Raw genomic sequence first — 26,968 nt, 5'->3', positions numbered from 1 at the left:
CGCAGAACAGCGTGGTGGGGGTCACAGCTGTGGGGTGGGATGGGGTCAGGTTCCACCCAGCACCCTGGTGGCGCTCCTGAGGACTCACCCACCCTCCCGCCTAGCCCTGCCACAGCTCGAGGACCGTGCTGCCCCCTAGTGCCTGTAGCCCAGCCTAGCACGATGGTGGATTTCTGGGAGTCCAGGCCTATGTACCCGACCAGGTGTGGACACCTGGACCATTCCCTGCACGGCATCTCGGTAATTATCTTCACGTTGCTCAAATGCCATACGATTTCACTCTGTCTTTATTTGAAAGCAAACACATTTTACAAAGTGACCCTGCTCAACTGAAGAAAGCTCACAGAGGAGCACAGCTGTGGAGACACCCACTCAGGTCCGGGCGGCTGCTGCAGGGTAGAACCCAGGACCCAGACACGAGAGCAACGCGGCAGGGATGACATTCAGACGTTATATTCACACAGCAACAACAGCTGGTTCAGCAACATTCAAGTAAAAGCTTCTGAACTCATTTCTCCGCGGCACCCGCAGCCTCACTGTGCAGTGACAGCGACCCTGGGCGCTGAAGCTGGGGGGCCCCGTGGGACAGGCACCTGGGGGGCTGCCTTCTGGCTCCTCTCTGCAGACAGACGCTCCAGGCGCTCCGTGTAGAAGCCATTGAAGTCCAGTCTGTGGGAAGAGAGGGGCTGGGCTCCCATACAGATGCCCCCGGTGCGGAGACTCCCCCTCTGTGGCGCCGTGCAGGACGACCCATCCACCCCCCAGGCAAAGGCTCAGCTCTGCACCAGGTGCGAGGGACACCCACCCACACAGCATTCCCTGGTTCAAGCAGTACTGACATCGGAACCTAAACACACATGCAAACTGAAAGCGGGACAACCAAAACCCCTAATTAAGGGTTTAAGCAGAAGCATTTCCAGCAGAGTACCTGACCCCCCTCCCCCATCCCCTGGATGTTGGGGCTGGCCTTGCCTGGCACAGGGACCCGAGGGTGCCACAGGCTGGGGGCACCTCTCAGGCCCTGTACTAAGGACATCAGACGCCCGTCTGACCCCTTCCCAGGCAAGGACATCCCCCCAGCCCCCTGGGAATAAGCTGACCCACTACTTCCCCTCCGCAGAGCGGGGCACTCAGGACACTGCCGGGCTCCACAGGTCGTAGGAACCTGCTGGCCCCAGAACCACGAACTGGCTGACCAGCTTGCCGGCTCCCTACACCTGTCCTCGCCGCTCCTGCACTGTTCTCCCCCATGGGCCCCTCCCAGAGTCACCAGGAATGCTCCGTCACACCTCCTGAGAGTGGCGACAAGGCACAGCCAGCCCCAAGAGCCCAAGCACAGAGGCTTTAGTAAGCGCTGCCGTGACCCCCACTGTTGGCTCCCTGTGACATCCTGGCCTGAGCAGCACCGCTGGTCCCGCCCTCCCTCCCCGCCTCCTGGCTGCTCAACTGAAAATGCGGTGATGCTGCTGCCATGCACGTCCCAGGGCTGGGGGCTGGGGGGCCCTTCCAGGGTCCTGGGTCCTGGCTCGGGGAGCAAAGCGTTGGGCGAGACTGACCCAGCCCGGCCCCCAGACAGAGACCAGCGCTGGGGCACTGACGGACACTGGTGCACACTCACGAGTGACACAAACCACCACACACGTGCATGTGTCACCTCGGGGGGGGAGCAGTGACCAGCAGCAGCAGAGGTGGCGAAGGACAAACGGCCGCAGCACCCCCGAGCAGACCCTGCCTGTCACTCCTTCCCTGAGGTGGCCCAAGGCCACGGTGGGGGCACAGCAGTGGCAGTGTGCGGGAGGCTGCCTGCGCCCACCTGGAGATGACGCTGGCCATGCTGTGCTCACAGTCGCTGGTGCTGTAGAGGCTGAGTCGGGCCAGAAGGTCAAGCAGGTGTGCCGAGAAGTTCTTATCAAACTTGTTGATGGTGGCCTCAAAGCTGGAGGCCAGCTGCGGGGCGTCCACGTGCTCAGCCAGGTACTAGAAGACACGGTCGGACGCCGTGAGCGCCCCCAGCCCCAACTCGGCACTGCGCTCTACCGGCTCGGCTCCCTCTCCCCCTTCTTTTCTTAAATAGAAGTTTTTTTAAATAGAAGTGATAAAAGTTAAGACATCATAAAAGTTCCTGAAACGCGGGACGCAGAAACTTGCTCCCACACGGAAGCAGCAAGTCCGCACACCCCGTGAGTTCTTCACGTGGCTTAGATTTTCAAGGGAATGCAGCATTTTCTCCTGGCTCCCTCTTGGCAAAGGGAGTGGACCTGGGAGCACGGGCCTGAGCTCCCTCCAGAGCTGGGGCTGGCGCTGCAGGGCCCATGCCCCTCCCTGAGTCCCCTCAAAGGAGGCAGAGACACCTGGCCCTCCTACTTCAGGCTGGACTCTAACTGTAGTGACAGCAGGGCCCACGGGCCTGTGCCTGCTGGGTGGCGAGCCCTCCGCGGACACCCCAACCCCTGCTCTGGGGAACTACGGCCTCACCCTCGAGCACAGCGCGGCTGAGGTTTGGACAAGTCTGGAGAGGAGATCCTCTAGCTCATGTTTGGAACCTAATTAGGATGAACCTTTTTTAATCAAAGGGAAGACAGAATGGAGGGCAGCAGCGGGCCTGCTGGACAAAGCCGGGGGCTGCACACCTTCCTAGCAAGCTCCTTGCGGGCACGCTCCTCTGCCCGCTCGGCCTCCGTGGGCGGCCCCAGCATCGTGCCATGCTCCAACATCAGCCGGCCCAGCTCACCGTCCAACTTCATGCTCTGCGTAAATCTCTGGGGGTCAGGAAGAAATACTGCTGTTAGTTTCGAGGAACCCGGCCCAAGGGAAGTACGTGCCCCCACACAGCCAGGCACCATCTGCAGACACAGAAACAGCAGACATGAACTCGGGGAGCCACAGCTGTGCCCACACGGCTTCCAAGGGTGCCTGTCAGAGGCTTCACCAACAGTCTTCTGAAGATGGCATCTTCCCAGGGCAAGCCCCATACGGATCCGGTTCCCAGGCTCCCGTCCCCCAGAGGTTGGCTATTACCTTGCACGCTCTCCTGCGAGCCCCACCAACTCAGGCACCCCGGGCCCTGGAGCCCTGGTGAACCGCATGCCACCCCCTCTGCCTGCCAACACTTACTTTCTGTACCAGCATTCCGAGGCAGCTGCTTGTAACTGAATCAAGTAACTCGAAGTGGACAGAAAGAACATCAGGTGCCCAGACAAGAGCCCGGGACAGAGACGCTGCAGCTGCTGGTCGCAGCCCACGACGGCGGAAGGGGGCTCCAAGAGACAGCCCTGCACACGGCGGGCAGGAGGGTGGGCTGCGAGGTGGCGCACCTGCATGCAGTTGGTGAACATGACGCACACGGACATGAGTCTGGAGAAGACTTTGAGCAGCTCGGGGTTGGTCAGCATGCAGTCCTTCAGACAGTTGTCCAGGAAGCTCGTGTGGTGACCCAGCACGTCGTCGATGTTGGATGCCTGCGTGGAGAGAGGGCACCTGCCTTTGCTCTCGGCACCGCTCTGTGAGGACACCAGACCCTGCACAGGCCAGGCTGCGGCTCTGCACGATTCTGTTTTGTTTCCTTTCCTTAAATGACCCAATGGCTTTTGAGAGAAAACTTCAAAATACCACACAAGAAAAACACTAAACATGCCCCCCAAAGTCCCCGGTTTTGGTTCTTAAGCACAGAAAGAAGGAAACACTGCTGTTGTCCCTTCACGCTTTTGGGACGTGCTGACAGGCCCCAGAGTGTGCTGGGGTGGGTGTGGGGTACAGAGCCGCCCCGACCCCCAGGCTTTCCGCACCACCTCAGGGGCTAAACGCCCCCCCCCCCCGCCCCCAACACTCGCATGCTCACTCGCTCACACACTTGCCGCCTGCACAAAGAAACCTCTTGTGTGTGTGGACAGGTCTGCTCTCTCCTCCTCAGCAGCCTAGGGCAAGTGCTGCACTTACCCCCTGACATCCGACCCACTATGTTCCCTTCTCAAGAACCTACTGGATGCAACCCGGTTGGATATATTAAGCTCAAACTCACAGATTTCAGGTTTTTCTCAAGGATGTGCCAAGTTGGTTCCATCACTTCAAACATCATGTAGTACTGAATGTTCTGAACGAAGTTGAGCATCCGCTGTCGCAGAGTGAAGGCGCCAGCAAACCTGAGCGAGCACAAGGACCGCTAGCACGGCGGCTCCGTCGTCACAGGCACACACGCCGCCTGGTGTCACCGACCAGTGTGCGCCCCGGCGGGAGCGAACAGATAGCCCCAAACCTCACAGGGCTCATGCTGGCAGACCGACCACCCGCAAGTCTGTACCAACAGCCGAGGGACAGAGCCAGCGTCCACTGCGGGGGCCAGGGCCCTGTGCCGCAGCGTGAAACGCGTCACGGACTGAGAAGCTACAGAGGCCTGGGACACGCTGCCTCTCTGAAGGCGGAAGAGGGAGAGCCCTGCCTCTAGTGGGGCCGCGGGGCGAGCAGGACGGACGCACCACTTTGCGGAGTGCAGCGAGTACTGCTTGGCGGCCTTGTTGCTGATCCAGACGCTGCAGAGCTGGCGCTCCACGTGCTTGCAGTAGAACATGTGCCTGAAGAGCATCTGGTAGCGCGTCAGGGCTTTCCTGCCAGGAGGAAGGTGCACAGGACGCTGACCACACCCGGTGGGCGCTGCGGGCCTCAGACATCGCGAGGCTCGCCTCACACGGCGGCTGAGGCTTCGACAGCACCGACGCTGTTCTGCACCCTGGCCTCCAGGCAGCCAGGCAACCCACCCTGGACAGAAGTGGACGTGGACAGCTACTTAGAACGGCCTGCTGAGCGGATACAATCCTGCCTTCCCGGCAAACCTGGAAGCGTGTCCACGGCAGCTAGTGCCGGAAGGATCAACGCTCACCTATTAATAATCAGCGACAGGGGCCACTTGACGACATAGTCAAAAGAGAAGGCCTCCAGGCCGCTCAGCGTGAGCTCAGTGGGGTCAGCATGGACCATCGCCTTCTCCTGCTTGGTCTCGATGGCCAAAACCCGCAGAAGCTGAGTGATGAGGTCATGAGGCATCAGATCGATCTTGAGAAAGACAAAGAAGAGTGTCACGTCCTGACCGCTGCCCCGACTGCTGCCCCAGCACAGCTGCCCCACGAGCTGGAGAAGCAAGTCCAGGACTGAGGCAGCTTCCCCTGACATAGACTCTGCACCTTGAAGGCCGGCTTACAAAACAAGTGTCTGCCAATAAAGCCTCAGCCACTTTCCACCAAAGCAAAAAAAGAAAGTGCAGAGAGATTATTCTCAAGATACTCGATGGCATAAACAAGAAAATATGCAGCAAAACAGAAAAGCCTGAATCTCTTCAGATTTACAATTTTACAACAAGTGCCAGGCCCAAGTTGAAAGAGAAGCACACTTAATAGAAAACAGTAGGTTGACTGTGAACAATGTTGGGGTGGGGGGCCAACCCACTGGTTCAGCTGAAAATCCACAGGAACTGCTGACCTCCCCTAACCCTAATTATGAACAGCCCAGTGTTGTGAAAGCCTCGCTGACACAGCTGATGAGCACGTATTTCATACGTTGCAACATGAAGCGTGTTCTCACGACGAAGCAAGCTACAAAAGAGGAAACGTTAATAAGAAAGGAAACGCGTTTACGTCACTGTACTGTATTTATCGAACAAAACCTGTGTGTAAACAGGCCTGCTCAGCTCGCACCCGTGTTGCTCAAGACTGAGATGCAGTATCACCGTCAAGGGCTGGGTTCTCCTGGGGTTATGTCAACCGTCTGGCTCACACAGCTTCTCCCCCTCTGGACGCAGGTAGGCAGGTCTGAAGGGTGCTCCCCCCGCCCCCTGGGCCTCGGCGTACCTTGAGGTCATCCTTGAAAGGGTCCGTGTTGGCAGTGCTCATGCGCAGGGCCAGCTCTAGGAGTGCCTCCAGACGGGTGGGTGTGATGTCGTCCACTGGCTTCTTCAGCTCCTCCTCGGTGAGGTCCATGAAGTGCACAAAGAAGTCCCCCTGGTCCATCAGGAAGTAGCGCTTGATGGACCTGCAGAGCGGGTGGGGTATGGAGGCCACCAGTGAGGCTGTGGGACACATAGAGTGGCCTGGGCGCGGGAAAACCAACAGGCGGCTGACGAGGGAGAGCTGCGTGCAGGCAAAGGGCTCCCACCACAACCAGCAGTTTGGGTAACCAGGTGGGGCTGGGTGGGGCTTGGGCCACACAGCCCAGGGACGATGAGCCGAGCTGCTCGCCCAGCAGCGCTCCCCACGGAGAAGTACACTAGACTGTACTGAGCAGGCCCAACTGCTTAGCTTCCCAGATCAGACAACATCGGGCGCGTTCGGGGTGGTATGGCCGAAGACCAGAGAAGTACATTAGAAAGGGGAGACCAGTGGTCAGCTTCCAAAGAGCAGAAACGCACAGCTCTTAGGCACGGGTGAAGGACCACCACATCCAGCTACAGCAGGAAATGCTGCCCAGCAGGGACCGGGGGCAAGACTGGCAAGCTGTACCACGTCCGACAAGGTGACACAGGCAGACATGGCCCCACTGGGCTTCTGGGGGGCAGGATGAAGGTGGCAGCGTCACAAACTGTGCAAGGTTCTCAGGCTGGAGATAACCCGGCAGCATGCTCGTGTTTCTACTGACAGAACAGAGCCGCTAAGAGTAAGTTTCTGGCCTTGGTCAGACACCCAGGAGGTTCCACGAGCTGAGCCAGAAGGCAGAAGGCAGACAGCTCACCTCAGGTGCGCCACGAGCTCCTTCTCTTCCATCAGGAAGGTCAGCAGAACCTTGCTGGCGTAGTTAAAAGCCTTCTCTATTTGCTCAACATACGCTCGCTCCTTCAAAGTGTAGATGATCTCCTTGGCCACCGGGCAGGTGACATCGTGACCACACTCTCGGACTACATTCAGATATTTTCCTGAAAAGACAAGAAGAAAACAGATGAAAAATTTCACTATCCCTACGCTAAACCACAGGCCTGCACCTTGGATGCTGTGACCCCAACACCAGCTAGTGGACTGGAAATGCAGGTCTAGAGCCCTTTACACAAGGCAGGGAAACACAACTGACGCCCATGAAGGACAGAGGCGCTAAGTGCTGGACGGGCTACACTCTCTTTTATCTGAATGTTTCTAACAAAGAGCACAAAAATAATTCCAAAAAGCTTTCAGAGAATGAGATTCTCACTCATCTTCCAACCCCGTCCTAGACTGCCGAGTCCCTGGCTGGTAGCACGTCCAGTACCTCAGCCCTTCTGCCTTTCTAACTCTGGTTCCCAGCCCACGTGATGGTGACTGAAACACCGCGGGCCACTGAGGCCCATATTGACTGCTTTTCCTGTAGTGGTGTATGTGACTGACCCAGGAGGACATGTACCCTTGGTCTTTGTCCCCGGTTGCTGGCACTGAGCTCCTAAAACCCTTGCAATCTTGTGACTCGTGCGCCCCTTCCAAGCACACCCCAGTTTACGCCCGTGAGGTGACTCCAGGCAGCCCCTAGACAGCTCAGGATGGGGGCTGCGTGCCGGGGAACCAACCCTGTGACCAGAGGGCTGGAGCTGATGCCGGGGATGGGGAGAGGCTGGAGACTGAATAAGTCACCAACGGCCAGTGATGTCATCACTCATGCCTCCATAATGGAACCTCCCTAAAATTCCTAAGTGGAGCGGTGGCGCGTTTCCAGGGTGGCGAACACGTCCACACGGGGGTGGCGCACCCCAGCACCATGCGCATAGCAGCTCCTGTGCTCGGCGCCCGCCCAGACCTCGACCCGTGGACCTCTTCACCTGGCTGTTCGCTTGCACCCTTTCTAATAACCCGGTAATCTAGACAGTCAAATCCTTCCCTGAGTTCTGTGAGCCGTCCTAGCAAATCATCAGCCCCGAGGACGGGGTCACGGGAGCCTCCAATCTGTAGCCACGTCAGACAGAAGTGTGGTGGCCTAGGGACCGAATACTTGTTGACGTGGGGGCCGCCCTGAGGGACTGAGCTCTGAACCTGAGGAGCCCACGCCCACCAACCCTGGGTGGTCCGTGCCGGGACTGGGTTAATTCATAGGATGTCCCGCTGCTGTCCGCAGACAACAGGAGAGCTGGGTGTTGGGGTGGGAAAGCCACACGTCTGGGGCCGGTGGGGAGCAGGAAAGCAATTTTCCTGTCCGTGGTAACCGAGCTCTAGAAATGAAGCAAGCATCTGTAAGACAACCTCCCAGGGTCAGGGGACAAAATGACGGCACCCAGAGCCACAGGAGTCAGCTGAGACAAAGGCCAGGCCCAGGAAGGCCCTGTTGAGGCTGTCCCAGCCCTTGCAGTACATAGTGGGGCGCCTGCCCTGCAACAGGGGCACAATGACAGGGCCACAGGACAGACGGCGAGCGCATGCCGGGCTGGGGCGCGAGGCTCACCTGTGCTGAGAACCTTGCCTGCCATCTGCTGCAGGAAGGAGGGGATCTGCCGCTGTACGACGGTGTACCTCTGGTCCCAGTACTTGTCATTGTAGTCCTCCTGGATCTTCTCCTTCCGCAGCTCGTGCTCCTCCACCATGAACTCGCTGGCAAGCACGGGACACTCTCAGCGGCAAGCTGAGCTCCACAGGCCGACAGGCTCAGGAGGTCCCACGCCCACAAACAGTCTCACCCGTCAGTCCCCAGCTGTGAGCCCGCTCTGGGGCTCCGAGGGAATTCAGGGACATGGGGCTGCAGGTCGACCTCTCTTTAGTTCCACTCCTCCGGGGAACGTAACCCTTTCCCATGTGTGCGAACACAGGCAACAAGCCGACCCCCACAGAAGGGGTGCGACCCCTTCACACCTATTTCAGTATCGCTTAGCGAGGCACGGTTTTAAAATCACGTTCCTTGCCAGGCTCACCCCTCAGACTGTTATTCAAATCACCAGCAGAGAAACACTACTTCCAGCCGTGACTTTTAAAGCATTTTAGCAAATACACCTCAACACGACAGACTGGCCGTGAGCTGCCCCGGCTCCTCGAATGCACTGGACACCCCACACTGAGAAGGAACCCTCACCAGCTGTGAAGGAAGCCCATGGCAGGAGGCTGATTCTGACCCCTGCCACCTGACACACTGAAGCCTCCCTGGGCTGCGTGGGTGCACGTGGGTGTCTTACCCGGGTTCCCCCAGACTCCGTGAGCCCTACCTGTATGGGTCATTGATTATTCCTCTATAGATCCACTTTTCCAGAATCTCGAAGTAGGGCACACTGGCAGCCTTGGTGAGGTACAAGCACAGCTCCTGTGCCTGGCTGTCGCCCGTGTAGTTGAAGCTCCGGTCGTGGAGAAGGCTCAGGGTGGACCCCCCAACACACTCGCCTTTATCCACCGAGGTGGCTGCCGGGAGGGGGAGGTGGCACTCAGTGCTGAGAAGGGTGCCCGTGGCTCCCCCGGCTACGTCACGAGAGACCACGACCTCCTTCTGGGGACAGATGCTTCTTTTGTGGGGGACGCTCCAACCGTAAGCTCATAATCAGTAATGGAAGCTTATCAGTAAGAGTTTTCCTCCCACAAATTAAAACATGAAGCAATACAGGCTTTGGCCTCACACCCCGGTGTCCACGGTTGCGCCCTGGCCTGGGAGTCTCACCTTCACATGCCATGACCCACTCCGCCACGAAGGTGCCCACCCACCGCCCCAGTCCCTCCTAGGGCCGGCCGACATGCCGGCTGGGAGGGTAGGCACGTACCAAGGGAGGCCAGGATGTCGACGGTGCGCATGGCCGGCTGGATGTAGAACCAGAGCTTCTGGAGTGACAGGAGGCCCTGCCGCTGCAGCTGCTCCAGCTGCGTGACCAGGATAAGGTACTCCTTCACTAGGGCTCTCATGGCAGCCGCTAGGGCATGGTTCACCTGTCCATATTCGAAGGAGGACTTTTCTTCAATGAACCTAGGAGGGAAAGGAGCACCCAGGACCCATGAGCCAGGGAGGCTACATTTTCAGATTAGATGTCAGATGTTTGGAGTCTCCTCCCCACTCAATCTCTTAGACACCAGCCCCCTGCACTTGTCCCCAGGCCCTTCAGAACCGTGCCAGGCATGAAACTAGGTCACAACACGACGAGGATGCTCTTTAGAAGAGGATTCAAATGATCTTTACAGACAAAAGTGCGAGCTGCTGGGGTCAAGAGCATCTGGAAAGGCCTGCATCCAGCCTCAGGTTCCGTCTGGTGCTTACCTGGTCACCGTGGAGTAACTGGCAGCCACCGGGAGGATCCTGTTCACCAGCTCCCTGATGGACAGGTCGAGGTTGGGGTCCACGAGGAAGGTGCGGCTCTGCCTCCCGGTGAGGGGCTGGGCGGTGATGTACCTGCCGTCCACACCCACCAGCACATAGAGCAGGTCCTCCACCACTGCTGACTCCTGGGAGGCCAGGGGCAGCGTGCCTGTGGGCCGCAGACACCAGCTGGGCCATGGCCTCACTTCCAGGGCCCCTCACTCCTACTGACCCTTCTCCTGACCTCATCTGCTCAGGCACCCTCTGCTGATTTCTCTGTTATTCCCTCAAACATTCACGGGCACGAGAATCAGGCTGTTCACTGGGATCGGACTCATCCGCGGGAGGCACAAAGGTTGGGATTCCAAAAACACCAAGAGCGCGGGATAGGTGGAGCCCGGGCAATGCGCCACAGCCTTAAAGCACCAGGCAGATAAAACCCTCTAGACACAAATAAAAGCTTGACATTTAAAAGGATAAAGTCAGGAATTTAAGAAGCACTTGTGACGTAAGCTGTTCTCACAGCACCTGTTACAACTTAACAAGTCTGGGTTGCTGTGGGATAAAAAGAGTTTCTTTAAAGACTTTAAAGCAGTGACAATTTCCAGCACGCATGCCCAGTATGAGATGGTTTCCTTACAACCACCCAATTAAGGACAGTTGCACACCATCAACCAGGGCCGCCGGCCAAATGCCGCCTAGAGGCCCAGGCAGCTCCCTGCCCCTCTCAGTTCACAGCCCCAAGACAACCCTCAGTTGTCTCCCAACACGTGCTGGGAGAGGCCGCCACACATGGGGAGCCAGCAGCAGCAGCCACAGAAGGGTGTCTCCATGAGGTTGCCTCGCAGCCCGGCCTTGCGTGGCTGGCCCGGTGGGGTGCCCGTGTCAGCCGCACACACCCCAGCACCGGAGCCTGGCGGTTCAGGGTGGTGCCGCGCCACGCTTGGCCATTCACAAAAGCACTGCTAGCATCACACACCCGCACATCGGCCTGCTGACGGCAGGACACAGGCTCTGAGCACAGCAGCCATCTGCCCGTGCCGCACAGGTCACGTGGCATTCAGAGCCACACTCTGAACTTCAAGCTCCATTTCCTCTCCATGACCAACGGCCATCAGGACAAGCCTACTCACAGGTCCGACTGAAGTGGCAAGGCTCGGCTTCCTGTTTCTCAAGCGCAGGGGTGCCTTCTAGGAATCGCCACTAACCCCACCACCACTCAGCTGAAACCTGAGCATCACCCCAGTTACAGCCCCAGTGGATGCTCTCGGTGGGGGGAAGGGGTGCAGCACTGGGTCAGCTGGTACTGCGGTGGGGACCTTGGCCTCGGGGCAGAGCCACCCTGCCCCTCCAGCACCCTGCCCACACATGCAAAAGGAAAGCATCACAGGCTAAGAGAGGAAGGAATAGCTGGGGTGGCACAGCCAGCCTGGAGGCTGAGCTCTGAAGGGATATGGGAACAAGCCAGGGTGAGGGGACACAGCACAGCAAAGTGTGGCCAGGAGGCCAATCCACCAGGGTCTCTGCGGCTCACCAGGGTGTGGGGAGTCACTAGAGGCTACACGGGGGACAGGCCTGAGGCTCAAAGCTGCTAGGTCTGGGATGACGAAGAGAGCCACGGGGCGGCAGGGCAGGATGCGAGGCCCCACGCCACTGGCTACCTGGGCCAAGAGAAAGAAAGCTAGACAGCCATTCCTCAGCACACCAGCTACATTTCAATGCCCATTAGCTACATTCAGTGGCTGGCCCCGTACTAGACAGAGCAGATCCAGAACATTCCTTTAACACAAGAAGCTCTGGGGAGGTGCTGAGCCCCAAGCCAGTGAGAGCAGAAGGACCGTGTCTGGGCAAGTGGGGCAGATGGAGGTGGAGGATTGGGGGTCTGGGACCAAGTTGGTGCAGTGGAAGGGAAGCAAACACAGGTGCCACCCCAGCTCCAGCACCTGGTGAACTGTGACACCAGTCACTGTGCGAAGAGTGGAGACACTAGAGGGAAAGTCAGGAGCCCCGTTGCAGGCACACACAACAGACAGATGGCCATGAGAGACCAAAATTCAGGGAGACGTCCTGAGGGTAGACATTTGGGATCCCAATGGGGCCAATATAATTCCTAAAGAGAAAGTGGCAAGGAAGACTTGGGAGCAAGCCCTGAGGATCCGCTTGGAAGATGAGGTGGAGGAAGGAGAGAGAGAGGAACATCCGGAGGCAGCGAGAACACAAGAGCTTGACGCTACCGAGGACGAGAACTCAGGAAGGACAGTGCCCCGCGCTGCTCAAAGGCGCCCGGTGTCAGAAACACACGCATCGCATACCTATAGGCACAGCCGCATCCGTGCTCACGCCTGAGCCAGTCAGGAAGTCCCCAGCCAGGGTGGGTCTCTCGTACACCCACGGCGGAAAGACGGGGAGGCGCTGGCCTGAATTTTTTTTGTTCTGCTTATCTCGAAGCAACTTTCTTGTAAGTTCCAGAGACTGGTGGGGACATTTTCAAAAACAAAAGAGACATACTTTAAGTACCAATACTTGAAACTGACATCTGTGGCAGTGGAGAAATCACTCAACACGTGAGGGTTCAATAAAATTGTGAAGAAATGACATCTCCATGCCCATCACTGTGAAAGGTGCTGGTGATAAGACAGGGACCCCGCCTCTCATCAGGGTCTCCGTCTGTGCAGAACCCACAGGTACACCGGGAGCACCAGGAACGGGCTGAACCATTCTCGGGAACACCGACACATAGACGCGATGGCTTTTTCCTGGTGGCACAAAGCCAGACATGACCTGACTGGAGTGGAGACAAGGCCCCAGGGACAGCCAGCTGGAGAAGGGGCCCCCAGCTGGGCCCCTCAGGGCCAGGGGGAGAGGCCAGCTCCCGCACACATCCAGAGCAGAGGTCCTCCTGTGGGAGCAGCCACCAGAGGCTGACCAGGGCAGTCCTAGGGGCCTGGCTTTCAGAAATGCCAGGTCAAGAGTGGCCAGCGAGAGGGCAGGTGCAAACTATTTCCTCATCTGTCCCACAGGGGCGCAGTGTGAGAACACCTGAGGTGCTGATGTAAGACACTCCCAACCAGCACTGGCTGTCGTGCCTGTCAGAGCCACTGAGCTCGACAAGCCACTGAGCTCTGCTCAGACCCTCGCGGGGTGCTGCTGAGGGGCTTGAAGGCCACAGGGCCAACCCATGAGAAGACAACAGGCAAGCCCAACAGCCTGGGGGTCAGAACCTTCCTGCCCTGTCGTCTGCTCCTGTGGGCCAGGGCTGTGCGGGAGCAGTACCTGCTGCAGCGTGGAGCCAGTGGCCACACTGCCAAGCTGCTTCCTCAGCTCCTCCAGCTCCTGCATGGAGATTTTGGAGGCCGTGGCAGGGGCACTGAAGGTGGTGGCACTGCTGCCTGCAGCACTGGCTGCGAGCTCGGCGCGTTCTTTTGCGTTCTGTTGTAAATACTGCAGAGTCTGAAAACACACAAGACGGTGCATCTCATGGGCCAGCTCTGCAGAGCGCAGCCAGCCCCCACTTCCTTCCGTCCTGACTCCACGCGGAGTCAGGCACGACTCCCAGGAGTCCCTGAGCTGCAGTCCCGTCTCTAAGTGTTTGCTGCCACAAGGTGCCACAGCTCCAAGTCAGGAGAGGAGGATAACCCCACGGCCGCTCAGCAGCCAATTCCCAAACTCCATTCCCAAGGGCACAGACCTTCCCTACACTCCGCCAGTCCCCCTCGCTGCAGCGAGACCACTTCCCTTTGTCCGTTCCCGGCGCAGACAGTCAAGGGTACCTGCTGCTCCCTTCACCCCTGAACGGGCCCTGGGCCTGCAAAGGGAGAGGGCCAAGCACCTCCCTGGACGCTCGTGGGTGCAGCGGCTCCTCTGGCCTCAACACTAAGTGCTCTCCTTAGTGTCACAAGTAGCACATGTGCAATTCACCACACACGAAAACACAGCACGAGACAACGAAAAATAAAGTCCCCCGTTCCGGGAGGTAACTACTGCAACTACCGTAATACTTCTCAAGTTGACTGCCAGCGTGAGTCACTGCTCGTGCTGCAGCACCACGAATACACTCCCACGTCACCTCAAAGTGCCACTGGCACAAGGCAGAGAAAGAAGCAATGTATGAGGGGCTACACACACGCAGAAACGCGCCATCACACGGCAGACTTGTGAGGCACTGTCTCAACGGAGCAAATCTCATGGGGGTCCCTCAGAGCAACCCCACCACGCGAGCTCCGTCAGAAACCTGCCCCGAGCCCACACAGCCGTTACCTCTCTGTCTTCCGTGAGTTTTGATAACAGGTACACCAGTGGGTCAAGGTTCCTTGTGTTTTTAGACTTCAGTTCATCATATTTCTTTAGAAAGTCTTCTGGAGTACGAGAAAATTCTGCTATTTTAACCTCAAAAGCACAAACATAAGAGATTCAGTGACAGTAACAAACAACTTTTAAAAACCTCCCAGAAAACTAAACACAAAAACCAAAATAGTGAAATTAGGTAGACTAAACAATCACACACCTCTGAAATAAGACTGAAGCCCAACAAACATCTGTTAACCCTACACACGGTCTGCCCTGTAGTTTCCCTCCTGTTGATGCTTCCTCAGCCTGAGCTCAGGAAATAACCACTTAGATTTTCTACCAGTTTATGCATTCACTTCATACACTCAATGCTACTCCCTCTGGAATTAGGCACAGGCTCAGGGTTATGTTTCCTCAATGACTTATGGTGTTCCCCTTGTAATAAATTAAATTCACTTCTGTGTTCCCACTGTCTGCTCGGTGAATTTTCCTAATTATCCTGGTGTCATTATTAATCTACTTAAATAATTGAAACTTCATAATGTGTTTCTAAAAATAAATTTCAAAATTCTCTTACTGAAAATCTATAATTTTGAATTATATACTATTTGAATAAAACCTGCTTTAAAGGGATTTCAATACAGTTAATACCAGGAGCTTCCTTCTCAAGTATTTTATTTATTTTTTTAAGTAATTTCTACACCCAGTGTGGGGCTCAAACTCATGACCCCGAGATCAAGAGTTGCTGTCCCACCAACTGAGTCAGCCAGGAGCTTCCTTTCCATCCAGAGAAGTATGAGTCTCCTTCCTAAGGGGACCCAGGACCTGGGTTCTGAGGACAGGTTGACAGCCCCGCACTCCCCCCCGAGCCTCCATTTACTCATGTGCACAACAGGGTGAGTAACCAGAGCTGCTATGAGGAATCATCAGAAGCAGAGTTGAGCATAATACTTGGTCCAAGAAAAGCCTTCAACAAGTGTTGTCTGCCATCAACACTGGTAATGCTGCAGCTGCTCAGTCAGGAAGCTTGTGAACTTTGTGCACAAGCTGCACAGGATGGGGCCCAGCTTACCCAGTGCACGGCGCTGCACCAGGGATGGGCCCACCTTGCCCAGTGCACGGCGCTGCACCAGGGACGGAACCAACCTTGCCCAGTGCACGGCGCTGCACCAGGGACGGAACCAACCTTGCCCAGTGCACGGCGCTGCACCAGGGACGGAACCAACCTTGCCCAGTGCACAGCGCAGCACCAGGGATGGGCCCACCTTGCCCAGTGCACGGCACTGCACCAGGGAGGGAACCAACCTTGCCCAGTGCACGGCGCTGCACCAGGGACGGAACCAACCTTGCCCAGTGCACAGCGCAGCACCAGGGATGGGTCCACCTTGCCCAGTGCACAGCGCAGCACCAGGGACGGAACCAACCTTGCCCACTGCACGGCGCTATACCAGGGACGGAACCCACCTTGGCACTGTGTGCAGATACAGTGGTTGTGACATACGGGGTCCTATTCTTTTGTAGCAGGTCGATATAGACCTCAGCCCCATCCCCTCCATGGACACGCAGCAAGCTGAGCAGCTCATTGACGTCGTGGTGAATCCGAAATTCACTCATAGTTGCTCTGAAACAACATCACAACAGGTTCTCCTAAAGGTAAGAGGAACGCTGTTTACAAAAGCAAAACTGTGTTACCAGCTCTAGTGAAGACCAGGCCCAAGTTAAACATCAAGCATCAAGTAGAGAAGACTCAGCACACACTCCCACGTATGCTAATTAACTAATGAATATTAATTTGCAACTCCACACTGAGAAAGTGAGGTTCTAATCTCTTAGTATGTAAATAAATATTGAAAACTGGCCAGAGCCAGGGTATGTCCAAACATAAAAGCAGAACAGTTAAGCATGCACACACATACTTGTAAAATCAGGAGGCACTCACAGTAACCAGTCATGAACATGAGGTGCAGGGCAGCATGGGTTGTGGAGTTCCAGCCAGTCTGAACCCTGACTTGGCCAGTTCTGGGCTGTAGCACCTGAGGCAAGGAGCTTGTCCTCTCTAGGCTTCCTCTGACAAGGGGTGACTAGTAAATCCCACCCACAGAGCTGCTGTGGAGTTTAAACACAATCACCCTTATAAAACACCAAAGGACCCATACCCAGTAAGTTCCTATGGCACTGTTACTAGAGACGCAGGAACAAATGTGTTTTTATTACGTAGGGCTGACCACGGAAATGTTACAGGAGAACTGGCTGGTTTTACAAAAGGAAAACTGGATCTGAGTCACCAACAGCAACCCAAACCACCAGTTACCTTCCCAATCACAGAGGACCCCAAATGAGGCAGTGCAAACTATAAGCAAGACAGCAAAGAGGACACGGAACTTTCCCACTGAGGCCTCTCTGAATCTAAGGGCAATTGGTTTTATCCATGTGCTACAGGGCTTCCTAGGGAACGTGGATTGTCCTATACTGGCTGGACTGAGGACCCTTTGTCATGCTAGATGGCAAGCACATTGCGTTGCCCACAGAAAGGAAACACCTGTCCACCAGATACAAGCAGGTGGAGAGAGCACTTCGGAAGAATGATAATCTGAGTAAACGTTTATTTTAAAACTATCTTCACAAAACCTTGTGTTTATGGTAAAAATACAAGCACAGACATGTCCACATCACAAGTATTAATAGTTCAAGGAAGCGGGTTCTCTGTGGGGATCTGGAAAATTCCTGCAAGAACTGTGACTCTCAGCTGCAGGCAGGACCTCTCCTGGGAGGACATCCGGAAACGTGTAAGGGACACTTCCAGTTTTCACAGTGACCAGAAGGGTGCTCTTGGTATTTAGTGGGCAGGAGACCAGAAAACCTAAACATCCACAGAAGCATCCCACCAAAAATGTCAACAGCATCCCCACTGAAAACAACTTTGAGGATCTAATCACAACAGCCCACTCGATCTTTCTGACGCTCCTGAGTTCTTCTGTTAGGGGCTGTAAACACAGAACTTCCCCCTCCCCGACTGTGAGCGAGGCGGAGGCAAGGGCGCCTACTGCATTATTTCCCCAGGAATGAGTTAGGCAGAGAGAAGCGCCAGTGAGTCTTGGCTGAGGATTCAAAGCCAATTGCACAAATGGGCCTGGAAAACATACAATTTGTGAAAAAGAGTCAAGACTCCTGACGCTTTTTCATAAGAGATGCAAACCACAGTCTGGCCAGAGCCTTTCCTAGCTGCGAAAATGACTGGGAACATAGCCACAAACCTTTACTTCCAGAATGAAGTAAGTTAATTATACTTTTTAAATTACGTTTTTTAAAGTTTTTTAATTTGTTAAAGAAACAGAAGCTCCTTTTCCTGACCATTGCGTGCACGTCCTGCTCCACGATGACCTATCTGGGCCTGGGCGAGGAATGGAGAGTCAGCCTCAGAGCCACCCGCCCGCCCCCCGGGGGCAAGTCCCCAGCATCCTGGCGTCCCTGAGATCATTCATCACCATTTTAATTAGGTAACTTTTTCACAGTTAGACCGTCGTCTCCCCAGCTAGGCAGTAGGCTCCACGGTAGCAGAGCCCGCCTCTACTTCTTCCCCCGGGGGGGGGGGGGCCCGAGGACCGGGCACAGCGTCCTGCACATCTCAGGCGCTGATGAGATGCAGGACACTAGAAAGGCAGGCGGAACAGGCAGGGCCTGACCACGAGAGGGCCACTGGACCAAGGGGACCAAGGTAACGGGAGGCCGCCGAAGGGCTTCCAAGAAGAAGCGCTACCATGAAACGCGAACTGTCCAAAGACCACTCCGGCTCCGGTTTGGTGACGGCCTTGGAGACAGGAATGACCCAGAGGCCGCCCCAGCCCTTCCGGCGGGAGGCAGACGCGCTGCGGGCAGTGAGGCTGAGAGAGGCAGTGCGAGCTTTCACAGGCAGGAGTCCGCATGTCAGGGTCTGGGAAGGGAACCCCGAGGTCCCGTGTGGGGACCTGACCGTCGGCGGGACGACGCAGGGGCCAGGGCGCCGCCAGAGCGCGAGCGTCGGGGTCTGACTGCTCCCGCGGGCAGTCGGCGCGGGGAAGCGCTGCACACGCCGGCCAGGCGCGCAGGGAAGGAGGACTGCGCCCGTCCTCGCCGCCCCCAGGCTCAGGCACCTCCGCCCCCAGCCAGACTCACCGCGGACTCCGCAGCCCGCCGAATCTCCGCAACCCGCGCCGGCAGCGGAAGTGGCGCAACGTCATTTCCGGCCCCGCCCCTCCCGGCTCGCGGACGGTGGCCCGCAGGCCGTGGTGCCGCCAGCGCGCCGGGCGATGCAGCTGCCGCCCGCGCTACACTCCCGCCTGGTAGGGGCACCCGGGGCGGCCAAGCCGCTGCCTGTGGAGCGGGACCCCGCGGCCGGGACCCCGCCCTTCCACTTCGCGGCGCGCCGGGTTCGCTTTCCGCGGGACCACGAGTTCTTCGAGGTGAGCGAGCCCAGGAGGGAGAAGGCAGTTGTCGGAGGGGACGCGGCCGACTCCGGGTGGGGGCGGGGTCTGCGGGAGGGGCGGGACCAACGCGTGGGGGCGGAGCCTGCGGGAGTGGCGGGACCAATGTGGGGGCGGGGCCTGCGGGGGCGGGACTGTCGCGCCCTGCTCTGCCCACCACGTGCGTGTCCCGCAGGACGGGGATGTGCAGCGACACCTCTACCTCCAGGACGTACTCACGCAGGTGACAGGGACCCCCGAGAGGCCCAGGTGAGCGACTCTGGGCGTAGCGCCGACCCGCTCCCCAGGCCCCGGCCCGCCCCTCCCGGGTGTCCTGCTGCCCACCCGCTGCCTGACTGCGGGGTCTGGCCTGGCCGCCTCCTAGCTGATCGGTGAGAATTTGTTTCTTAAGGAAGTCGGATTTGAGATCGGGAAAGAAACATCAAAGCTTTATTAGGCTACTTAGAGGACAGGTGTGGACGGGCAGCCCGAGGCCCACTGCCAGCAGCAGAATGGCCTTCCCACGAGGTGGTTTCCTTCGGCAGGGTGCCTGAGTTCACCTGTCAGGTGGCAGGGTGCTGCCAGGTGTTCGACACCCTGGAGAGCTACGAGCACCACTACCACACTCTGCACAGAAACGTCTGCTCCTTCTGCAGACGAGCCTTCCCCTCCGTGCACCTGCTGGACACCCACATACTGGAGTGGCATGACTCGCTGTTCCAGATCCTGTCGGAAAGGCAGGACATGGTGGGTGAGGCGTCTGCGTCCCCTGGACCCGAGTGCAGTCACCTGGTGGGGGGGGGGGGGGCTTGTTCCTGGGCCGTCTGCCTCCTGGGTACCAGTGCCGTGGGGGTCAGGGGCGAGGGGAGGGGGCACCACTGAGGTGGAGGTCAGCACGGAGGTGACACCATTTGTGTTTCAGTATCAGTGCCTGGTGGAAGGCTGTGCAGAGAAGTTCAAGACCAGCAAAGACAGGAAGGATCACCTGGTGAGACGTCACCTCTACCCAGCGGACTTCCGATTTGATAAACCAAAGAAAAGCAGAGGGTACGCGAGGCGGTCCGCAAACTAAGCTGCAGGCCCTTGAATTTAGAAAAGCGTTTTGGGTGTCGAGACTCTCAGGATCCTGGTGCTGTACTTAGGCACCTGCGTTACTTATGGCGTGGTTAGCTGCAGTTACAAGGGTCGGGGGGGCTTAAACCAGTAGGGGATGGGTTTGCTGCTCTGCTGGCAGTGACTCGGGTCTCAGCGTGGCGTCTGCCCCGGGGCGTCTCGGAGCATCACCCCTTTCTCTGCACTGGAACTAGAGCCGTACCTGCACCTCCTCCCCAGCCCCAGGCGCCAGCCCCACCTGTGCGTGTGCGTGTGCGGTGAGGAGAGCCCTCTGGGAGTTTGTCCCAGGCTGTGAGGCCCTCCCCTCACACTGATCCTCGGATTTTTTTGTCTGGTTGGTGACTTGACAATAAAGGCCTTTGTTACGGGTCACTGTTAAAGAGCCTACCCTGGAGAATGCCTTAGGGGTAATTCTTGAATTGTGTTGTATCTCTTTGCCTCTTTCAAGCGAGTCTTTGAGTGGTCCTTCAGAACCTCCCAGGAACTGTGTTGATGGAAGTTTTTTCAGACCAGGTTCTCTCAGCAGGACGTTGCTCTTTCATGTAATTCTGAGGGCACGCTGCAACAGGGGAGAGTGAGAGGCTTTGGATGTGAGGTAACTCTCCTTTTGGAGGGATCATTTCAAGGAAAACAGCCCTGCAGTGCTGGGTCCAGTAGGGGTGAGGGAGGAGACTACCAGTACCTTGTAGTTAACGTTAGTACATTTCTCATGTATGGTCATGAAAAGATTTTCAGCTCCTTTGGTAGGCATTTACCACGTGGCACCCCAGAACACCATTTTCAAAAGATAAAGTGTAATTGTCACTAAGTTTATAAACGTAGCACCTGTTATATAAATGTTTTCTTAGGACTTTGTCGTGATCCTTGTTTTTCTCTCAGTAGTCTGAGAATTATACTATGCCAAAATAGCTATAGAATATTTTTACAAGAAAAAGTAGCGTTTTTGTGACAAGTTCGTCCATGAGGGAAGACAGGGCAACAGGGGCCACCACTCATCCCTCTGTCTCCATAGCCCAGCCACGCCCGGGGCCACTGTACAAGTGTCATCAGAAGCTCTGGGGGATGACGGGGAGCAGTCAGGAGGGGATGCCATGGAAGTCTGCTCTGAACATGCGGCCCCCCTCCCAGAAGCCGTGGGCGAGCGGTGGACATACAGTCACAGGTTAGTACCTGGTGTCTTTCCAAAGCAAGTTCTGAATGTGATTTTGTGAGGATAACGCTGGGCTTGACCCTGGGCAGTGTTCTCACTGAGAGACACAGAGTCGGAGTGTTGGCTTCCGCAGTGCTTGAGAGCCTGACTATTACTGTTTCTCTTGGCTCAGTTTCTTGTGCAAGCTCTGCTTTGGGACCCAGGAAGGCAAGGCACCGTCTCCCCTTTGCATTGTGGTCTAAACCGGGATAGAACGAACACTGGCTGTAGTTGCTTAAGTTATGACCTACAAGTCTGTGTTTCTCGTACTAATTATGCTCTTATGGGGTTAAACTTGACTTCAGATCTAATTCTGGGGAAAATGTTGGACAGAAGAAAAGAAATCGCCAACAAATGCAAACAGACAGAAAGATGGGCTCATATTCCTCCTGCTTCCCTCGCGCAGCCACCCAGACTTTGGCCTGCAAGTGGGTTCTGGATGCCTGTAGCTGTCAGGGTTTCTTCCAGATGGCAAGTCACAGGAAGCCTGGGCCTGGGAATTTGGCAGCCGCGGCCCTCTTGGCTGAGTGTCCCAGGCAAGCACACTGCTGCCAGGGAGAGTCTCCTTCAAGAAGCAGGTCCGAGGCAGCTGGCCAGCCGCAGGCAGGGAGCTGCCCCGGGGCCTGGGGTGCAGGGCATCTAGGGAAAAGAGAGCCCATGTGCTGAATGTTCACAAAGTGAAGGAGAAGGAGCCCCCCAGAACAAGAAGAGTATACTCATGATGCTGCTTTTACGAGTTGGGTTTTTTGTTGGCAAAAACCGTGATGGTTTAGTACGAAGACTTGTTTTCCTTTTCAGAATACCTTCTACCATCTGTTTCGGTCAAGGTGTGTCACGAGGATTTAAAAGCACCAAGAAAAGAAAGGAACACCAGTGACTACGTGGACAGAGAGCTACGGGCCTCTGAGCCAACCCCAAGGATGACAGTTGCCTTTCTCAGGACACGATGTTGGTAGTGTGATTTCTCTCGCCTTCTGGTGTGGCTGCCCTAGGACCCAGGTCTTTGCCACCCTCGAGGCCAGTCCCTCGGCGGACAGCTGTGTGACCGCGGAAGCAGTGACAGACTCACCAGTTCCAGAAGTGGCCCCCACACATGCTCTGGTGAATGAAGCGGGGGCCCGCCATCCCACCTTCCTCTTCAGGGGCCGTCCTGAGGGTGTGCTTTGTAAACACGTAAATACTTGCCTGTAACAGTCTCCAGCTGTCACTCGTGCGTTGTTGGACTAGGTAGAGAAGCAAGCAGCAGCAGCCCGCAGCTAATCTGTTGTCAGTGCTCGGTTTTCAGGAAGATTTACGAAGCCTCAAACCCCCCGGGGGGCGGGGGGGGAGGAAGGGCAGGACGGGCAGGACGCAGCGCTGAGTGGCTGATGTCCATGGCTTGGTGAGAGGTTCCTGGGCCGCCCCCCTCACCACGTCAGCGATCAGACCGGATGGGGTGTGGTGAGAACCGGAGAAGGCTCATGCGTGCCTCGGGGGGAACGTTTGGCCCTCGGAGAGAGCAGTGCGGCCAGGGGTGGCTTCTCCAAGGAAAGACAGCGGTGGGGCAGAGGAGGGAGTGTCGCAGCGAGGGATGGGGGCTTTGGCCGGAGCTCCAGTGCCTGGCTGGCACGTGCCCGGCAGGGACAGAGCGGCGTCGCGGCACCCTCTTACGGATGAGCGTGATGTCGCTGCCGGGAGAGCGGCGCTGGAGGCAGCTCCTAAACAGAAACCGCTGGGTCAGCTGTTCTGATAAAATCAGGGCTGTCAGGGCTAGGCCTGGCAGAGTGGGGGCCCTACAGCAGGGTCTGTCTCGGAGGCCCTGTCCCCATTGGGCATGTGCCTGGGGTGCTTCTGTGCTGACTGCTGGCTTGAGGGCTCCAGCTCAGCCAGCAGCAGGAGGATGGGCCTCCCCCTCCCCATCGCACCTCCAACCTGTCCTTCCTGGGCTTTGGGTTTGGCTGGAGGCAGCTGGTGGTCATCTGTGACTCCTGGCATGGAGGCGGCTGCCCCAGCTCCTGCTGAGCCACACCTGTAGCTCTCTAGAGTCTGGAGCAAAGGCACTGTCAAGGGGTGGCACGTCACACCAGTAGTTTCATGCAGTAAAAGCTCTAAACGTGGGTTACCAAGTGCTTACAGAAAAAAAACAAAACCTAAAGTGCATGTTCTAGAATATCAGCAAGAGACCTAGTGTGCACTTCGTGGTGGGGGCCGGGGCCGGCAGTGACCAGCCTGGGCTGGGGGCAATGTGGCAGGACCATCCCAGAGTCCTTTCTTTGGCTCTTGAAAAGCACAACAGAGAGAAATGCTAACATGTGCAACTCCCATTCTGTCTCTGTCCATCTCCCCTCAGATACCTTTCCTCCTGCAGCTCCTGCACAGCCCCCCTGCACGGTCCTCCTGCATGACCCCCTGCACGGGCTCCGCCATCTGCAGGAGCACACTGGCCTTTTTCACTGCAGCACGTTCTACTAAACGTCCTCATCCACAGTATCAGCCCCTGTAAGACTGTCGTGTGGTCTTTGGGGCCTGTCTGTCCTGGGTTCCAGTCCTTGCTTCAGCCCTACCCAAAAGCTGCTCATTCATTCTGTCCTGGTCTGTCTTCTGAGAAACGGGAGTGTCAGACTTCAGGGTGAAGTGTTTCTGCTGCCAGACCTGGATGTGGTTTCTAGGTCCAATGTCGAGGGAAAACTCAATTGGACACGTTGATGACAAAAGGAAGAGCTTGTTTGCAGGGTGCATGGGAGTTGGACTTCAGGACAGGCTGTCAGAGAGTGTTGGAGGATGCTGAGCGTGCATTAGTCTACTTGTGGTGGGAAATGGGATTGTCATACTTAGGTTTACATGAAATATTCAACATGTTATTTGGGGGACCAGAGCCCATTGGGGTGACCCCATTTGTTCCTAGTTGGTGTGTGAAGTGCTCAGGCTCACAAGGAGAAGGGCAGAGGACCAGTCTTTGCTCTCATCTTGGGGGCACCGTGTCCTCAGCCTTTGCCGAGTTCTTCAAAATCATATTCAGAACCTCATGAATCTGCTCAGTGTCCCTTGACTCACCTTTTCTTTCTTTTCTCTTTTTGTGCCTTATTTTGGAGGGAGTGGGTTTCTTTTCTCATTCTGATATTTGGGAAGTTAGCCACTCTCATTTTATCTCAGAAATTTTAATACGTGAATACTTGTTTGGATCTAAGATTCATCAGTATTGTTTCCCTTCCCCCAAACAGTACAAGGACTGTGGACGTTCGACTCCACTGTCCGGTGCCATGTATGTGATGAGAGGTATACACTGGCATCTGGGTCTTGTGTCCCCACAATAGCCTCTGCTGTGGGCCCACATGCACTGCGGCCCCATAGTTAGCACTGTGTCTGCTGTTTGGAAACATTGGTCCTCTTGTGTAACGTATCTCATTAGAAGTAACAAGTGTTCTCAATTCTCTTTGCCTGGAAAAGTTCTGTTCTTGTTCTTGAAGGATGGTTTGGTCAGGAATACAGCACTTGGGGGTGCCTGGGTGGCTCAGTTGTTAAGCATCTGCCTTTGGCTCAGGGCATGATCCTGGAATCCTGGGATCGAGCCCCACATCAGGCTTCTCTGCTGGGAGCCTGCTTCTTCCTCTCCCACTCCCCCTGCTTGTGTTCCCTATCTCGCTGTCTCTCAAATAAATAAATAAAAATCTTTAAAAAAAAAAAAAGATTTATTTATTTTTAGAGAGGGAGTGGGGGGAGGGGCAGAAGCAGAGGGAGAGTCTTAAGCAGACTCCATGCTGAGTGCAGAACCCAACGTGGGGCTCAGTCCTACAATCCTGAGATCATGACGTGAGCTGAAACCAAGAGTTGAATGCTTAGCCGACTGCACCATCCAGGTGCCCCTTATAGTGACTCTTTAGAAACAAAAAATTTCAAACCCAAGGGCATTCTCAAAGCCGTGAAATAGTGGTGAAGAGTGGTGGGAGAAGAGTCAAGATACAGGCTGAATTGGAGGCCAGTTCACAGGGGAGAATCCAGAAATAAGGAAACTGGGAGGAGCCTCCTGGGGTCAAACAAATACCAAACACTGACCTCTGAAACCAGGGAAGCCAGAATTTGATTGGCTTAGTTTGTAGAGGAATTTGTGCCCAGGGCACTGTTGATAACAGTAAAGCAATCAGCTGGCAACCAGTGGTCAGGGAAACAGATGAGTCCTGTGAAAGCAGTGTTATCCCCGGGGACTGTGGGCTACCCAAAGCTGCATAGTACTTATGGACACATGAGAGGCTCAGCACATTGGGAATGGGGAGGTGGAAAGGAATAGTCTTCAGTAAAGTGATCCAGCCAGACACTGAACAAATAAGCAAATAAATAATAATAGGCCCCAGAGGAGGGGGACTAGTACCCAGAGTTGCTATGATATATTAACTATAATGTGCAATTTCCAACAAAAAATTATGAGGCATGCAAAGAAAGGAATGTACAACCCATATATCTGAAAAAGCAAGGAACAGAAACTGCCTACGGGCAGGACAGGGTGTCAGATTTATCAGAAAAGACTTCAAAGTAGCCATTATAAACATTTCACAGAATTAAAGGAAACTATGGTTAGAGAATTAAGGAAGGATGAAGACAATGTCTTATCAAATAAAGACTATCAACAATGAGATAGAAATTAATAAGAACCAAGTGGAAATTCTGGAGTTGAAAATACAATAACTAAAATTTTTTAAAAAGTTGAGGGGCGCCACAGTAGAGCTGAACTATCAGAAGAAAGAATAAATGAACATGAAGATAGGTTACTTGAGATTGTGTATGCTGAAGAACAGAAAAGAAAAATAATGAAGAAACATGAAGAAAGCCTCAGGGAGACATGAGGTACCATGAAGAACACCAGCATACACGTGATGGGAACACTAGAAGAAGAGAGAAAGAAGCAAAAACTGAAGAAATCATGGCTAAAGACTTCCCAAACTTATTGAAAAACAAGTTACCTAACATCTAGGACTCAACGAATTCCAAGTAGGATAAATGCAGAGAGAGTCTGGACACCTCATAATAAAAATGCCGGAAGTCAACAAGGAAAAGTCTTGAAAGCAACAAGACCAGAGCACCCGGGTGGCTCAGTTGGTTAAGTGTCCGACTCTTGATCTCAGCTCAGGTCTTGATCTCAGGGTGGTGAGTTCAAGCTCCACATTGGGCTCCACCCTAGGTGTGGAGCCTACTTTAAAAATAAAAACACAACAAGACCAAATGACTTGTTACTTGCAAGGGAACCTCTATAAAATGAAGGGGGTCCTATCAGCAGTAATGGAGGCCAGCAAGTAGGAGGGTAACATATTCCAAGTGCTTCAAGAAAAAGCTGTCAAGAATCCTACATCCAGCAATCAGAATGAAAATGGGGACATTATTACATACCTAATAGAGATAGAAAAGGCTAGAAAGTAACGGTACGAACAGTTCTATGCCAACAAATTCAGATAACTCAGACAAAATGGGTACGTTCCTAGAGAGACACAGAGGCTAAAACTGACTCAAGAAGAAATAGGCAGTTTGAATAGTCCTATAACAGGTAAAAATGATTAAATAGTAAACGACAATCTACCCATTAAGAAAAGTTGAAAAGTTCAGGACCAGATAGTTTCACCAGTTCTGCCAATTATTTAAAGAAGAATTAACACCAATTTCTAAAAAACTCTTCCAAAACATAGCATTGGAAGGAACACTTCCCAACTCCCTTTTGTGAGTCTAGTATTGCTTTGTCCTCAGAACCAGACAAGGACACAAAAAAGAAAAGAAA

General features: G+C 55.2%; 2 protein-coding genes across 6 annotated transcripts; one reads left to right on the top strand and one right to left on the bottom strand.

Moving 5' to 3' along the window:
* Window positions 1-269: 269 nt before the first annotated feature.
* Window positions 270-18,762, bottom strand: TUBGCP2 (tubulin gamma complex component 2). Of its 4 annotated transcripts, none has more exons than XM_045809373.2 (18): window positions 18,640-18,762; window positions 15,952-16,134; window positions 14,458-14,586; window positions 13,474-13,650; window positions 12,513-12,672; window positions 10,162-10,369; window positions 9,674-9,873; window positions 9,131-9,320; window positions 8,380-8,525; window positions 6,715-6,895; window positions 5,838-6,018; window positions 4,874-5,046; window positions 4,473-4,601; window positions 4,019-4,139; window positions 3,315-3,458; window positions 2,631-2,759; window positions 1,814-1,977; window positions 270-669 (listed from the first exon to the last, which is right to left on the bottom strand). In XM_045809373.2, the coding sequence occupies exons 2-18, from the start codon at window positions 16,099-16,101 to the stop codon at window positions 534-536; spliced, it is 2,718 nt and encodes a 905-aa protein (XP_045665329.1). In that variant the 5' UTR covers window positions 16,102-16,134; window positions 18,640-18,762; the 3' UTR covers window positions 270-533. The 4 variants fall into 4 exon arrangements, with proteins under 4 accessions (XP_045665329.1, XP_045665328.1, XP_087718641.1 ...); XM_045809372.2 differs by having other exon boundaries at window positions 15,952-16,108; window positions 18,640-18,752; XM_087862515.1 differs by lacking the exon at window positions 18,640-18,762 and adding an exon at window positions 16,427-18,045 and having other exon boundaries at window positions 15,952-16,108.
* An 11-nt stretch (window positions 18,763-18,773) lies between these two features.
* On the top strand, window positions 18,774-24,893 carry ZNF511 (zinc finger protein 511). Of its 2 annotated transcripts, none has more exons than XM_087862516.1 (6): window positions 18,774-18,926; window positions 19,123-19,196; window positions 19,583-19,673; window positions 19,849-19,973; window positions 21,052-21,201; window positions 22,027-24,893. In XM_087862516.1, the coding sequence occupies exons 1-6, from the start codon at window positions 18,774-18,776 to the stop codon at window positions 22,103-22,105; spliced, it is 672 nt and encodes a 223-aa protein (XP_087718642.1). In that variant the 3' UTR covers window positions 22,106-24,893. The 2 variants fall into 2 exon arrangements, with proteins under 2 accessions (XP_087718642.1, XP_045665356.1); XM_045809400.2 differs by having other exon boundaries at window positions 19,472-19,673.
* Window positions 24,894-26,968: the final 2,075 nt, after the last annotated feature.

This window comes from Ursus americanus, chromosome 6 (genome assembly GCF_024610735.1).
Source record: "Ursus americanus isolate L20-20 chromosome 6, mUrsAme1.1.p, whole genome shotgun sequence".
Lineage (NCBI taxonomy): Eukaryota > Metazoa > Chordata > Mammalia > Carnivora > Ursidae > Ursus > Ursus americanus.
The sequence above is the reverse complement of the archived record's forward strand: the minus strand, read 5'-3'. Positions and strand labels throughout refer to the sequence as shown.

Coding starts and splice junctions, on each gene's coding strand:
- TUBGCP2 (XM_045809372.2), bottom strand. CDS start 18,704: ATGACGTTGCGCCACTTCCGCTGCCGGCGCGGGTTGCGGAGATTCGGC. Junction 10,370..12,512: donor GGATGCGGCTGTGCCTATAG/GTATGCGATGCG, acceptor TGCGGCCCACAG/GCACGCTGCCCCTGGCCTCC. Junction 9,874..10,161: donor AGTTACTCCACGGTGACCAG/GTAAGCACCAGA, acceptor TTTCCCTCCTAG/GTTCATTGAAGAAAAGTCCT.
- ZNF511 (XM_045809400.2), top strand. CDS start 18,774: ATGCAGCTGCCGCCCGCGCTACACTCCCGCCTGGTAGGGGCACCCGGG. Junction 19,197..19,471: donor GGGACCCCCGAGAGGCCCAG/GTGAGCGACTCT, acceptor TTCCTTCGGCAG/GGTGCCTGAGTTCACCTGTC. Junction 19,674..19,848: donor TGTCGGAAAGGCAGGACATG/GTGGGTGAGGCG, acceptor TTTGTGTTTCAG/TATCAGTGCCTGGTGGAAGG.